The 17,102-nt window shown below is 30.1% G+C and overlaps 1 protein-coding gene across 3 annotated transcripts in view; it reads left to right on the forward strand.

Annotated features, from left to right (window-relative positions):
• Positions 1-8,944, forward strand: part of LOC107436675 (uncharacterized) — a 52,862-nt gene extending 43,918 nt beyond the window's left edge. For all 3 annotated transcript variants that reach the window (XM_043040901.2, XM_043040902.2, XM_071182211.1), the window contains 4 exons: positions 336-450; positions 1,184-1,245; positions 2,333-2,561; positions 6,505-8,944. In XM_043040901.2, the coding sequence (XP_042896835.1) occupies positions 336-450; positions 1,184-1,245; positions 2,333-2,561; positions 6,505-6,992 (894 nt within the window). In that variant the 3' untranslated portion in view covers positions 6,993-8,944. The remainder of the gene's footprint in view (positions 1-335; positions 451-1,183; positions 1,246-2,332; positions 2,562-6,504) is intronic.
• Positions 8,945-17,102: the final 8,158 nt, after the last annotated feature.

Here is a 17,102-nt window from a genome sequence, read left to right on the forward strand (position 1 = left end):
TAGCCTATTCATCTGAGATTAAATTGCCAAATTCAACGGGCGAATGCAGTCGAATAACTTATACACAGAACAGTAAAATGTGCGATAGCCAAAACAATATGGAAATGAATGAGGGAAAACTGGATCCTACCACGTGATTTCCCGGCCGATAATAATGTAGCGTTAAACGTTTAACGCAACCTTGTTGGAAGTCGCATAAGAAGTATAATTTCAATAAAAAAAAAAATCTAATTTTTGTGCACTTTTTTCTTCAGAAAAATTAGTAAGGGAAGCGGTTAATCATCACTATCAAACCATACAATATAAGTTCATGCAATATATTTTCTATTTTTCAGCACTCAATTGAAATTGAATCTCCAAAAAATAAACGAAGTAAAGGATCATCTGATGCATGCTCATCGCCTGCAATGCAAAATCGCCTGAGTAAAATTTCCGTCACTAGCACATCAAGTAAGCATTCGATAGCGATATTTAGGACATTAATATCTTCATTATACAACAACATATTTTTCCTGTGCTCATAAATACTTTTATACAAGTTGTTTTAAATATCTTGTTATACTACTATATAAGATGTTTTATTATAAGTTGTTTTAAATATGCTGTTATACTATTATATAAGTTGTTTTGTTATAAGTTGTTTTAAATATCTTGTTACACTATTATAAAAGTTGTTTTAAATATCTTGTTATACTATTATATAAGTTGTTTTGTTATAAGTTGTTTTAAATATCTTGTTATACTATTATATAAGTTATTTTATTATAAGTTGTTTTTATCTTGTTATACTAGTATATAAGTTGTTTTATTGTAAGTTGTTTTAAATATCTTGTTATACTATTATATTAGTTGCTTTATTTCAACTTGTTTTAACCCACTGACGGTTCTGCACGTAAAAAGTCGCATTTTAACCTGCAGTCTTCTCTGCATAGCAAAACCGGTTTTCCCATGTTAACTGATAGGGGAACTGTGTGTAGGGGAGAAACATACTCTCAATTTTGCCCATTTCCTTAACCGCCAGTGGAAACATCTTGTTGCACTATTATATAAGTTGTTTTATTATAAGTTGTGTTAAATATCTTGTTATACTATTATATTAAGCTGTTTTATTATAAGTTGTTTTAAATATGTTGTAATAATATTATCTAAGTTGTTTTAATACAAGTTGTTTTTATTTTATTAGGTGGAAGTTCTGATCATAACGAAGTTAAGTTACAAAAAAAGAACAATGGAAGCTGCAGTGATGTGAGTAAAACTTTATTAACCCATAACATATGATTTATTTCTAAAAAAGAGGTGTTTATTATTTTTTAACGTATCTATTATTTTTTTCTCTAAAATATTGGACACTATAGTGCGTTCATGAAACAGATAGACCTTAAATAAACAAATAAGTTGCCAGAATGTTGATCAGGCTTAGTACTTATGGAGATTTTCTCTGCATTTTTCATTTCTAAAGAATCATGCTTGTTGTTCTTTCGAATGACACTTCCCAATGGCAGAAAACCTGATTGGTTAAACCAAGCGAATTTAAGGCGGAGGTTACGTTTCTTGTTTTTCATTGGTGCCATCTATGACTAAGAATACGACTTCAACCACAAACACGTCACTGCATGTTCATAGGGCGGATCCATTCATACATCCATCCATTCATTCATCCACAGATCGTAATTTTGACCTGACCAAAGAACGATCAATCTCCAATTCAGTGTCTCCAGAAGTATGATTTATTATGGGAACATGAGGACTTTAAAACCCGGCAAATTTAACGTGCACCAGTCACCATTTACTACACGGGGAGTCTTCAGCCGGCGGGGATCAGACTCACTACCTCTTGGACATGGGTCAAACGCCCTACCAACCAGGCTATCCAGACCCCAAGAATTATGCTACAAATGAATAATAGTTCAAAATCATTTTACTCTCCTGTTCCTAAAATGTGATTTTTTTCTGACGCTTTTTTACAAGACAAAATGTTCAACTGTTTTTTTTTCTAGATCGTTGTAGGAGTCAGTACCAGCAAATCACAATAAAAAAAGTTAATAAATACTCACCGTATGTTTAGCGCCCCGCCAAACAGCTAAACACGTGATTGACATGGCCAAGTGATGCATATTTTTATTTGCATCTAGTCTACTTTTCCGCTAAGCGGACTTTAGAACAATCACCAATTGAATTTTGCTGGAATTCACGTAAAGTTTAATATCATGTAGCATTTGACATATTGATTATGTCCTAATTAGTAAAATGCTAACCTCTGTTTTAAAATAAAAGAAACTAAAATAAATGGTAAGATTATTTTTACACTTTAGAATTTCTTTACTTCTTTCAGATACAAAAGAAACCATTACCACCAATACCAATTTCAGCACATTGTCCTGAAAAAATTAATAAAAGCAACGAAAAAGCTAAAATAACGAAAGAGGATGACTACCGATGCAGACAACAAGCCCGGAGATCGCCGATAAAGCCTGTACCTGCACCAAAACCCAAAATATTATTTAGGCAAAAATCAAACGCAATGGAACCTGAAAAATCTAGAATTGATTTGATGCCCGAAGGTAAGGAAACCATTTTGCTACTTTTGCTAGAAACTATATAATGACTTTTAAGAATTATGAGCTATTTATTTAAAAATAAATTTTAAAAACTGCGATTGTAGTATTATGATTGTTCGAAATCATTTTTTCTTACTTTATTTGTATGGTAAAATCGAAATATACTAACTGAGTCACATATTTTTTAATGAGATTTGAGTTCAAAATTTTAAAAATAGTGCGATTTCTTACAATACCTTAACAGTGCGCTGCATGAAAATATTACTAATATGCAATTAATAAGACTACAACATAGAATACGCCAAATAAGAAGCTATTTATGTAGTATAAAGACTGTTAATGAATTAATAATCACAAATGTGAGGGGTGATATAACTTGTCAAAAACAAACAACACTTCAATCGAATAGCCAGACTGGTTGCCAGATATAACGCACAATTCAAATGCAGAGAATACTAGTATATGCTAGTGTACGAGGCTACAGAAGGTATAATAGAAAACGCGTTATTCTTTTTTTTTCTTGAGTAGTAAAGTAAACTGTTAACTGACCTTGTAGTAAAAACGCAAATACGCTGGTGTCCCAAAATTTAAGTAGAATTAATGTTTATGGAGATATGCAAGAAAAATATAAATCAGAATTCCAGTAAGTGAGATAGGGAAATACATCAAGAATAATATCGTTATAAGAAAACAAAGTAAAAAAAAAAATAGTGCGTAGAGTCCCTCCGCTCGTAAGAAGTTAAACTTCGCAACCTGCGACGTTAATTGTAGAAGAATCAGCAGTCGTAGAAGGATCACTAGTTCTATTCAACGACTCTTTTTTCTGCTCCGCTCGCTTCCGTGCTCTGTAATCACGGTAATATTATGCATTTTTCCCTCGTGGACCTCTTGAACCAGTGGAAGTGCTAGCGGTTGCCTCATCGTTTCGCCCTGGAAAATGTATTTGTATTAATAATGCATGCGTCATAATGTAATTTCAGAAGAGAAAACCTAACAATCAATTGATATTCACAAGAGGCGTGTGGTGTGGCTAAATCAAAAAGGGGGGTGACTAACATTAAGTCAACTTAAGATTAAATAAAATTTAGATACTAATTATGTAAAGGCCGAAAAGGTGATAATGGCGTTCGTTGGAAGTGGGTACAAATTTTCAGGTAAGCGCAACAATGGAGCATGCTGGAAAAAAAAGGAAGAGAAAACAACTTATACTGTAAAATTACTCACCAGACTCATAGTTAAGGATGCAGAAAAACATAGTTTATTTATAAGATAACATTTATAAAAAGGTAAAAATGCTTGGCAAACACGCCAACACCAAAAATCGGCCTAAGCCGAAAACCCAAAAAAACACACAATTGAGAGGAAAACAACTGCTACTGACTATTTCTTCGTTATGAAGATAGGGGAGAAAACTCTCGCCAAAAAAATTAAACTTTTGCGAATAACCATTCGGTTGGCTGGAGAAGGATCAGAGGGGCAAATCACAGAGCTGCAAATATTGGCCAACTGGCGAAATTAATTGTTAAGCTCCATGCCAAACATGAAGCGGGGTTGTCTAAAGTGGTGACACACCTGGTAAAGAATTTTGTGGAATGTTCTGGAACATTCTTGGCGCCATCATAAGATCAAAAGGGGCGCTTTGCATTTGATGCAAGCCGAAACGTGGGAAAGGTGACTTGGTGCCAATTCCTTCTCCCTCCAACAATAGGGGTTTGCTGACTGGACATACATCTTGCTGTCAGCAAGTAACAAAAGGAGGAATCTTCTTTTAAAGGAAGAACATAAATGCAGAGAAAGATTACTTTCCCAAGGTTACAAAACAAATTGAGGCTTAAAACTTAAATATTACATGAAATATATTGCAAAGAATTATTGAATACTGATAAATAAATAACATTAATTACAAGTGTAAAAAGAAGAAATTAAAAAAACATACAATTAAAAGTTTATCACAAATTTAACAGTTACAATTATTTAAGCGTTTAATACATTATTAACAAATTAACAATTAACAAATGATTATTAAATTAGATGAATGATGATGATTAAATAAATTAGATGATTAGATAATTAAATTAGAATTAACAATTGATTTTACTTAATATGTAGTATACCATACTACAAGGCGTACCTTGACATAACCTTAAATCCGTCGCATTGTCCGTTGGATTGTTTTCACTCATTTTTTACAATTGTTATCCACTAAATTTGAAAATAAAAAATACTACCCTATTAAATTGTATGTGTATCAAATCAAACTAAAAAAATATTTATAGAAGAACAATACTTTTATTATTTTTATGCTAGTGAGAACCAAAACAATTTGGAAATGAATGAGGGAAAACTGAATCCTACCACGTAATTTCCCGGGGAATAAAAATGTAGCGTTAAACGTTTAACGCAACCTGGTTGGAGGTCGCATAAGAAGTATAACTTCAATAAGGAAATAATCCAAACAATACTTATTATATTACGAATTACTTATTCTTTTCGTATTGTTATACGTAAATTTCAAGCCAGAAGAAAAAGCTGAAAAGTAGTTAACTTTTTGTGCAATAATCATACAAGCACATTTTTTTGTTGTCTTTTAACTACTCTTTGTCTTTATAAAAATTTTTCTTTCTGCAGAAAATATATATTAAAATATATTAATAATGAAAATGATATATTTTTATAAAATAGTTATAGGGACAGGATGGGTAAAATGGGATAGTATGGCAAAATAGAGTTTTTCATAATCTCGCTCGTTAGAGTGTTTTGCTATAAGTTGTGCACATCATGTCTGATGTGCTCTTCTAGATGAAATACTTCTTGAAGTATCTCAGATAGATACGTTCCATTATCCTGATCTGTATGGCTGTTTGGCTAATTTATTTGTTAGGTTCGCGTGCCGACAATTACAGTTTGAAATTTCTGTTGAAAGGTTTTTTTTTCAATAAAGAACGTGAAAAAGAAGAACAATATTCATTGAAATTTTTTAATTTGGCCTAGTTGTTTTACATGTCTACCTTGTTGAGCGAAACTGGATGTTTTTAGATAAGTTCTTTTTTGCCTTAATCTTCTGAATTCTTTTCTAAACTTAAAATTTAAAAAATGGAAAAAATGACGAAATGAAATAGCTATAAATTAGATCAGCAACGGAAAAGTAAATAAAGCAGCTAATACAATAATCACATTTACGTTTGACACATCGAACTTAAAGACTTTAATTCTAATGGTTTGGATGCAAAATAGATGCAGATAATAGAGCAGTATATGCAATATATGGGCTCAATTTGTGCGTGGTGTTATGCAGCATGATGATACATTTATCTGTGAACTATTTATGTTCCGTTAACCTGTATTTGTAATCCGTTTCATTCTACACCTTAAGGTAAAGTGGAACAGCTTTGAATCTAGTTCTATTTAGATAATCAAATATGCTGCGTACTTTAATTAACACAGAGCCTTAACTTTTCATTTAACCAAGAGTTATTATTTTTTTATATTTTATAACCGTTGTTGAACAGAAGACACAGTTTAGCTTTTACAACTACCAATGCTCAACTCCGCAGTCTCATAATTTTGAATCCGATCCAGAAGACAAGGGAACTATTGGATCAAGTATAGGGAGAAATTTGCCTCCGTGGAGGACTTTTTGATGAAATTCACCCGTTACTTGGAGAGAAAAACCTCGTAAACCTCTCATGGTTAGTCTGACGGCAAGCTAACCTTTATCCATCTACCCCTGAGGATATTTACGTCAGCACTGTGGTCGGTGCGAGCTGGGTACGAAATTCGAATCAATCAGCCATCGCTGGGATCGAAACCGAGTCACCTTATTGGGAGGCGAGCGCTCTATCCGCTGAGCCGCCACGGCTCAAGACAGAGTTATTTGCCAGAATATCCCACTTTTGTCCAGCCTTTCCCCTAAAGAACATTTTATTTTATTAACTTTTTTTTTCAGTGGAGGCTCCATCGCCCCCTAGCTCACCAGACTACATAATCCCTAAAAATAGGTCTTTCCGAGAATACCAACTGAATAAGTTTAAAGAAAGAGCAGCTGCGGGTTCTGTAACCAACAAGGTTAAGAATACGCAAATAAGCACGGAAGTCAAAACAGAAAAAGTATTACTGCCGACTAGAATTTCTCACGCCACTAATGTCTCCAGACCGTTCTTGAATTCAACGTCAAGCTCCGTCGCGGATGATGGACCTGTGTTACCACCAGAAACCCTTTTGTTGCTGAAGGAGGCTAATTTAATCAGTCCAGAAATATTACCAACTCCCACTAAGAATGAAATGTCTCTGTTTTATGTAAGAAGATGTAGTTCAGTACCCAGTATGAGTCTCCAGCATTTGTCTAGTCAGCCCATTTACCTGGAACTTTTAGGTCAAGTGGAAGGTGAGCCCAATAGAATGTCGAATACTCTGAATGTTGGACACAAGACATAATGAAAAGACAGTAACATTCAAAGTGCTGGTTAGTATAATATTTGTGTGTAAATTCTCAATGGAATAAATTTTAATAAATTCAGTACTCAACGTTGTTCGAAAATACAATTCAGTACTCAGAATGATTGTGTTGCATTTAATGAAAATGAGCCCAAAAAGATTCCCCTACCATGAATGTTATAAATGATGCACCCAAAACTGAGCAAAATCGGATGTACCATTAAGTTCATCCAAATAAAGGAAAGCTAGCTTATTTAACTAGATTACACTTCAACGTATGGAAGTGAAATTTCGCTTTCTTTTATTTGATTAAGAGTGAAAAAGCAAAATAAATAGATAAAATATCGGAAACAATGCATCTAAATAGTATCTAAGTATAAATTACATTTATAAAATCTTACAATATGTCTTATAAGTATTTGATAATAATAGCTTATTTAATCACTTTCCCTAGTAACCCCTTTCTTTTCTATCGCCAAAGTCAGATGCACGATGTCTTGAAATTTTTTACTACTTACAAAGAGAAGGGTATTTTATAGTTTGTCACAGCTTTTGGATGTTCAGGTTTTGAGTTATCTTTACTACACTGTTTCAAATTGTCTTTAAAGGTTACAATTACTATGAAAAGCAAAATAAAGATCCTTTATTTCGCTTTTCATAGTAATTGTATTATCAAATGGAGAATATTATGAATGTATATAAGCAAGGTATGATGAAGTTAGCACTTCTCTATTGTAGAATAAGTGTTGCTAAGTGGTATCTATTAAAATATATTAACAGACATATTAATAACGGATTAATATATGTGTTTAATATACACTTTAATCATTTGAGACTATGTATTTCCTTCTCTTTTGCTCAGAAAAAGTTCCTAACTTGGTTAAATTAACCTCGTAATTGGTTTAATTAACCTCTAAGGATGTCTTGAAATTTTTTACCACTTACAAAGAAACGAGTATTTAATAGTTTGTCACTGATTCGAACTTTTTTTTTTTTTTTGGATGTCCGAGTTTTGAGTTATCTTTAAAAGTTAATGTCCTTTATTTTGCCTCTCATAGTAATTGTATTATGAAATGGAGAGTATTATGAATGTATATAAGCAAGTTACGATGAAGTTAGCACTTCTCTATTGTAGAATAAGTGTTGCTATGTAGAATCATAAAATATATTAACATACATATAAATAATGGATTAATATATGTGTATATATACATTTCACTCATTTATTTCCTTCTCTTTTGCTCAAAAATTAAGTTCCTAAGTAGGTTAAATTGAGTGTATATAAATAAATAAATATTTGGAGAAATAGATTTGTGGAATTGAGTATTGTAAGAAAGTGTATTTTTATATAGATATAACCTTTTTTCTGTAGATATTGCGTTGCTAAATAAAACATATTAAGAATATATATAATTATACAAGTATCTGTAAGGTTATGTAACATCCGTTTTTGTAGAAATGTATTGGTCGAATAGAGTATATAACATGTACCTTTATATAAAAACATCTGTAAAGATACAGAATTAAAGTTTTTGTCGAAATCGAATTCTGTCTAATCGAATCGAATTTGATGTATATAGTATATTAGTTATGTAGAATATTAATATACTCTGTATATTTAATTGATGTCGATAAAAACATAACTTTAGCATGAATCTTTACAGATCCACAAAAATAGATGAATTACTTTTCTGTTGAAGTTGATTGCTAATAAGACCACATTAAAAGTCTGTATATCCTTACAAATGTCTATTAAAGTATGCAACTTTCTTTTTTTAGAAATTGATTTGCTAAATAGAGTATGTAACAATATGTGTCATAATATAAGCATCTTTAAATAAAGATACTTAATTTCCATTTTTTGTAGAAATGGATTTTTTAAATAGAATATTAAGGATGTGTGTGTATGCACAAATATCTATAAATATAAATAAATTACTTTTCTTCATAAATTGAGTTTCAATTAGTACTTATTGAGAATGAGATAAAAGTTTTAAGATGCTTAGTAGATATTGAGTTATAATTTTAAAGACACGTCTACAAGTACCTTTAAAACGATACAACTTCCTTTTTGAAAGAAAAAAATTTACTAAATAGCGTATATTACGAATGTGATATAAAGTCTATAAAGATACAGTTATTTCATTTTTTTCTAGAAATTGAGTAGCGAATTAGAATAAATATATTGATTTGTATAAACATTCGCAAATATATACACCGAAGAGCCGTTACATTAGGACTACCTTTAGCCCTCAAAACTGCTAGCACACGCCGTGGCATTGATTCTACAAGGTGCCGAAGGTAGTCAGAGGTATCTGGTACCAAGCGCTCACCAACTGGTCCTGCAATTCCCTCACATTGCGAGGGCGTAGCGTGGCAGCACGAATTTGGTTTTCCAAGTAGGACCACAAATCCTCTATTGGATTAGATTAAGGCCAGGTGAATTTGGCGGCCAAGACATGACTTGAAAGTCACTGGAAAGTTCCTCGAACCAATCCATGACGATTCGACCCTTATGACATGGTGCATTATCCTGTTGGTAAACACCATCCCCCACAGGAAAAACTGTTGCCATGAATGGTTGAACCTGGTCTGCAACTATGTTCAAGTAGCTTACAGAGGTCAGGGATTGTTCTATGAGGATTATGGGTCCTAATGTGCCCATAAAAACATTGTTCCTGGGCGAGAAAGCATGAAAACCTGGGCGATCTCATTGTTATAGATGGAGGGTGGTCATAATGTAATGGCTCTTCGGTGTATGTTGTAATTGATACTTAATAAAAAAAGTGACACAGAGACAAGGCAGATTTTACATAGTTTATTTTTCCTGCAAATAAGCAGGAAAATGGAACACATTTGTTTTCTTATTGACATAGAACAAAGACGTCACATTTATCAACACTGGGATTGTAGGAGCTACATGTTCTCCGCTTTCAACACACTTTTAAATTATCAATTAATCATTAATTCTTTTTTTTTTAAAAACAACACTCTTATCAGTTAATAGTTTTATTTTACACAATACAACAATTTTTGTAGCCACTTTTTACAGCGAAATAAAATAATTAAAAAGCATACAAGTCAAAAATACAACATGCGCTCTAATCACATGAAGACTGTGCTTCTTTTTTCAAGCACAAAAAACATCCACAAATTGAAAATTTAAAGCGCTTTGCATCAATATTACAGTAACTCATTTTTACAGCATCTTTGCCTTTCCATTAACATAAAAAATTTACAAGCAGTTTGTATACGTTTTAATAGAAGTCGCGAAATTTGTCTATCTTTCTTCTTTTTCTAAGACAGTATTATAACAGTTCTTTCTTTTTTGATAAAGTCATAAGTAAATTTTTTTCGTTGGGTTATCGTTTTCAAATGTAACAAATAAAAAAAAGAATTTATTAACAATTTAATTTCAGGTACTATGCTAGTATTGGAAAAAATTATAACAAGTAATCGTTAAAAACGGTTATTTCTTTATTTTTCTCATAAAAAAACCGACAAAGAACTTTACTCATCTTGAATCAATAAGAAAATAATAGATATGTAAAAAATATGTAGAACAAAACAAGAGCGCATTTTATTACCTAAACTTCTTTTTAGTAATCGAAATACATATGCTATTTTGAATATTAAAATTCTACAACCAAATTAATCATCTGATATCTCGCAAAAAATATATATTGCAGCAAACAATTCTTTTGAATAATATTTAAATTTATATTATAAAACTTCAAAATTTAAAATGAAAAAGACATTAGCTTTTTTAAATTTGTTATAATACACAAATGTAAAGTAGGTAAAAGTCAAAACATTTTTATCGATTTGCTGTAAATTTAAAATTTTGAAGTTAGTAACAATTTGTGAGAAAATATAGCAGACGATTTTTTATAAATTTTAGACAACTATGTTAAACTAATTAGCAGTATTCGTGTGACTATCAGAATCAAAAGCAATAGTTAATCATTCTTTTAAAGAACTCTTTGCCTGCATTTTTGTGTATTTCAAATTCTGTAACAGTCTTCCAGAAAATACAGCAGGCGATATTTTTAAAAATATCAAACGATTTTATTAAATTTTATTTGTCATTAAAAAAATAGAACTTTTTTTTTTAAATAAAATTCACAAACGAAACAGATCGGGTAAAAATATACTTATGGCTTCATCAAATAAAGAAATAATCTCTCAATATCAATTGTTCAAAAAGTATTGAGAAAACGGTTCAACACACGTAAATACAAATTCTGCGCATCAGTAAAAATAATATGCAGGCTTATATAGGATCACAAAAAGCACTAACTCTGCACCTGCACATTAGAGTAATGAAAACTTTATAAAATTATTGCATATATAGTGGAAGCATGTATTTCATTTGTTTGTATTTTTTTTATTCAAAAAATTCTTTCAGGGAAAAAATTATGCAGAAAAATACAGAACTAAATTCTAGTCTCCAAATTTTTTTTTCTCCACGTCATGTGTAAGTTTTTTTCAAAAGTAGTTTTTATCACAATAAATAGAGGTATTATTAAATGCCATTTATAAAGCAAAGAGCTTCAAGTATATAAAAAAACTTCCCTTTTTCAATCTCCTGTTCGAGCAAGCCATTTGTCAATTTAGAGTTTTTGTTTCAGCAAAATTTTTTAAGCAAATAAACAACAGTTATTACCATAACACACATAGATATCAATAAAACACATTTTTTCAAAAAGGAACATTTAGAACTGATAAAGAGCCAAGTACAAATTAAAACATAACTTATTTTTTCAAGTTATGGCGAAACAAATAACCATCCCATGAAAAAGCAGTTGGTGTTTTCAAATACTTAGGAAATCCTAAATGCATAAATAAATGACTCGGTATAAATTACAAAATGAAAAATTATAAACAATCTGTACACGTAGTGTTCCACACATTGATTATATAATGAACAAGTGATTGTACACAAGTGTATATATATATAGTGTTGTGTGTATATATATATAATGATTGAATAAGCTTTGTCAAAATTTCGAATAATACTAATAGTACCAACAATACATGTACTGTTTCATATGTTTGAAAGATGCAGAAAGTTCGGCTAAATATTGCAGTTGTATTAAAAATTGCGCAACCTACCTGTGCAGTTGTTTTAGTAACAGTACGGCGCTAAACTCAAGTGTCGAATGTGAATTTAAATAGCCCATCTAACGCAAACTAAGTCAAAATTTGCATTTTACACATTTGCAAACGCAATTATGCCATTTTTGTCGGTTTTAAATGAGTGAAATAAAAGTTTTCTTAAAAAAAAAAAAAAAAAAAGGTCTACCCATCTTAGATAGAGGATTAACAAGCGAACTCGACTTGCAATCATCTGCGTGTCTTTAAATGCTTTAGAAATAGTGTACAAAAACAAAATTTGATTTAATATTAAAAAAATGTGGTTTGTTTAGGAGGAAAATTTCATGGAGGGAATATGGTCGCAAACCATAAAACCAACGTGAAAAAGTGCGCCAGCACTCTTTAAAACCGTCCGCAATTTTAAAGTGTAAAACTAAAATAGAAATGCTCAAATATTGGCGTTTTTTTATATAATAATATTGTAATGAATCAGTAAAATATTTGGTTTCGTATTTACTTTTTGATGACAGTTATTACAGTTCGCAACTAAGTAAATTAACAACAAGGAAAATAGTTGTTTTAAACATTGTATGCTGGGAATAAAGAGCACAAAAAAAATTCATGTAATTAAAACAGGGATACTTACAAAATGCTAACAAATGGAACGCATATAAATCAATATAAATTTTAAGTAAGGAAATTACGTAGAATTGAAAAAAAAAATAATGCGTATAACACTTAAAAACAGAAAAACATGATGTAATTTTATAAAACGAAATGTTAAATTTTTAAGAATCATATTTAGTGTGTTATAACACATTTTAAATTTAAATTTATGACTGTGTTCTGTTATGGCTAATTTATGTTTATGGCTGTAAATTTCTTCTAAGGAAGAAAAGTTTAGAAGTATCTTATTATACAGGTGGAAAATATATTTAAACTGTTTGAATCAACAATAATTAACTAATTCGGTTTTCATAATTCCTGTGAAAAGAAATTCCATACCGTAATTTTGTGACAGGGAAAACTACGCGAGAATTACGACTACTTTAGAATTTTATTATAATATATATTATAATATATATTAAGCACTAACTGAAGTGTTTAATCTAGGCGTTACCGTAATTTTTTGTTCTTTTTAAATCGAATATCAAGCAGAAGATAATTTTAAGCAGCAATTTAATAGAAATGATGCAGATACTAAAGATGAATATCAAGGCACTTTTTTGAAGAGGAGCATAACGCCAATAAAAAAGGAGGACTAATTAATTAAACTAGTTAACACAGCGATTAAACATTCAATTCTACACGTTAAGTTAAGCGATAATTTTATTATAACTTGTATGGTTGTCAATAAAAAGTATTATAAGAAAATATCTCAAAAATATCAGTAAAGCTTAATACTGAGAAGTTTCAATTTGTAGTGATTTTAGTTCCAAGGCCTCCCATTTCTTCGATTTTGTGAGAAAAAAAAAGAAAGAAAAAACGCTATTGGCTTAAAAATAGCAAGCACAATTTTGGGCAATTATTTTTAACAATTTATATTGTATTCCTAATTTTTACGCTTTTTTTTTTAAATTTTAAATTATATCGATTGATTTTTTTAAAATTATAAAAAGCAGTTTCCATTTAAATAGTACTGATAAGAAACAATTTTCTTTTCGATAGCATTTTAAAGCAGCTTTCCTTTAAATAGTACTGAAAATACAGTTTTTAAAAAAGTTTTTTTTGTTTTAGTAATACTTAAAAGCAGTTTTTCTCTAAGCAACAATTAAAAAAGAAATTTTTATTTTTGCAGAATTAAAAATCTGTTTTTAGTTTTAATAGTACTTGAGAACTATTTTATCAGCGGAAATTTAAAATAAAAAAAAATATATAAATGACTAGTAGCATTGTTGTTCACGAATCTAAACTAAAAACAAGATAGCTAAGCAGGGTATTAAACACACTTAAACTGACACGAAAAAAATCACAAATAAACAAATCATGTACACAATGAAAAAAAAATTATTATTTTTTTTTATGTGTCGCAGTTACAGTTAAATATAAAGTCATTATAAAGAATATCTTTTTCGTGTTATTATTTTTAATTTTTTCACACGTAGGCAAGCAGGGTGAAAAAAAGCTACAAGTTACAAATGTATTTACAACAATATATCACGTAAAGGAATAGCACTTTGTTGCCTATACAAAGCAGACTTTTTTTCCACCAAGGCATTGGTAAAATATTGGCTCGCTTAGATATATTGCTGAAAGATGGCGCCACCATTTAATGTTGGCAGAAATTAAACTGCACTTGATAATTTTTTTTTCTTTTTTTTTTAAGTTTTCAGATAAGACTAATATCTAAATCGAATATGTACAACTCAACTAAGTGACAATTTGTGTATTGCAAAGTTTTTTTGCTGCATTTCCTTTTAGTGCATTTTCAATCACTTTTTCCTACAATGCAAGCCCTAAATCGGCATTTTTCAATAACAAAATTTGATTGATGAACAAAAGAAAACAATTTTATCAACTTAAATAGCAGGGGTATATATGTATAGTCATTTATAATATATATATAATATGTGTATAACAAATATGAAACAGCTCTGATTTTTTTTTCCTGTTAATAACAACTGTACACATGACGAAACAACGGGAAGTACTATTGCTCTGTTTGTGAAAAGCGTTGATTTTTTTTTGTATATATTTTTTTTCTCTGCTAGACTTTTTTTCATCTAACAATCTACATAGTCTACATAACTACATTGAAGTGTCACACAATTACATTTACAAGGTGAAACTCCTTTTGTTGTACACACAGCATTAAAGGAGTTTTATATATTTATATATATATTTATATAATAATAATAATCGCTGCCAAAAATTGCCACAGAAAAAATGTCCTTTAAGTATTGCCTCGAGATAAGAGTTAGGGTGCCAATGTTCAGGTTGTTGTTTTTTTTCTTCTAGCAAACTACAATGACTCAAAAAATCAAACAACAGACTGGAAGAGTACATGTAACATCATCGGAGTGACCAAAAAATGTGTAATAAATGTCCATAACACACATTACGAACATGATCAGAAAATAACCAACCACAAAATACATAGTTATGTATATGAATGATGTATGTATATATATATATACGCATTTAGTAAACTTTTCAATATAAGGTAAAAACATTTTGACAAGCGACACTTTTTCGAAGTGGGCCTCTCCACACATTAACACCAAAGGTGTATTTTAATAGCTTTCTAATGTCACAGAGCTACAGACCATTCATCAAAGATTATTGCTGCAAAGTTGGAAAATGAGAGCTGAATTGAAACAGGCTCACAACTGTATTAACTACATAATTTGACCACAAAGATGAACTATTTTAAATACTACCAGTTTGAAATTAATGCAATTAAGAAGTTTTAGGGAAATGGTAGACTCTTACGGCCTTGGCAATACTCGAAAGTCCCAAAATGCATTACATGATTTGAATATCCTTAAAAATACCCCCCGTGATCAGAATATCCAAAAATCCTCACAATATCTCTCTCTAAATTACTGCAAAAACCTTAAATACGCGATGTTTTTTTGAAAAATTATCATTTCTAGTTTTCCTGTAGTTTAGGTAAACAAGACTATTTCTTTAAATGCAATTTCCTTATAACATTTCATAAGCTATTTCATTAGTTCTGATTACGGATTTTTTTTTCAAAATTTTGAATTATTTATTGTTTTAATTAAAACTATATTTCCAAAAATAAATTAACAATATTTTTTTACGTTCTTCTGAAGAATCTGCGCATAATTTTGCGATTTTGTAAAAAAAATAGGGTCTTAATTTTTTTGGAAAGTAAAAAAAAAAAAAAAAAAAACTATGATTTGATTTGACTTTTTCTTTTAAATTGCAAAAAAATATACTCATAAATGAAAGAATATGTGAAAATAAGGTCCTGCATTTCAGACACAAAAAAAAAAACACACACACAAAAACCATGTCTTTTAAGAAATTTTAGTTCTAAAATTTTGACATGAAGACGTCATTGACTTCGTTTTTCAAAAACAAGGATTTATGAAAATTCCGTTTTCGCGATGTGCCCATTTTGACGATAAAATATTTCCTGATGGGTCCATTTTAGTGATAGAACTTTTTGTGATGTGTCCACTTTTAAGACAAAATCTTTTACAGTGGATCCTTTTGAGGATAAAATATTTTGGAATAGATCGTTTTAATGATAAAATTTTCATAAGGGTCTATTAATGGGCCGAAACTCATAAAATGGTCCCAGTCAAGACTTAAAAAAGTGGTGTAACAATAAATTGGAAAAAATACAACATGTAACAATAATGGTGCATTTAAGTGTTTATCAACTTTATTCTTAGCTACATTATATGAATCTCCATTTATGGCACTATTTTGCGAGTGTGTTTACATTATCATAAAATTATTTTATCATTAAATGCAAGTAATATTTCTATGTTATTGCTAAGCATTCAAGGAACTTTGAGTGAACCTACTATCAGATATTACTTTAAAAAGATAAAATTTTGCAACAGCTTTGTTGTTCATTTAGTAATTACTTTAATAATTTCCAATGTAATCCGTCGAAGTTAGTGTTATATGTAGGATTTAAAATAGCTGATATTTCTGGTCAACTTTACAAGAAACCACTATAAACAGTGAACAAGATATAAATAAAGGCTTTAAAAGGAATACTTTAAATCTAAGAGCGGATCGTTGTCATAGAAAACAGCCAATGCACAACAATAATTACTTTGTTTATAAGATTTAATCTATTACAATAGAGTTTGACAAGGCAGGGTCTTTGAAAAGCTTTTTCAGTGCAAGAAAAACACATAAAAAGATTAAAAAAACATAGATTTTTTTTTTAAATAAGAATTTATGGAGCAACAAAAAAACTATATTATACAATGGAATTTTTTCAGGGAATAAAACACAAACTTTAATCCACACGGCTATTAGAAAAGAATTATTTGAATTTTAAAAGCTATATTTCACAAGTATAGT

The sequence above is a fragment of the Parasteatoda tepidariorum genome, chromosome 6 (genome assembly GCF_043381705.1).
Source record: "Parasteatoda tepidariorum isolate YZ-2023 chromosome 6, CAS_Ptep_4.0, whole genome shotgun sequence".
NCBI classification, from domain to species: domain Eukaryota; kingdom Metazoa; phylum Arthropoda; class Arachnida; order Araneae; family Theridiidae; genus Parasteatoda; species Parasteatoda tepidariorum.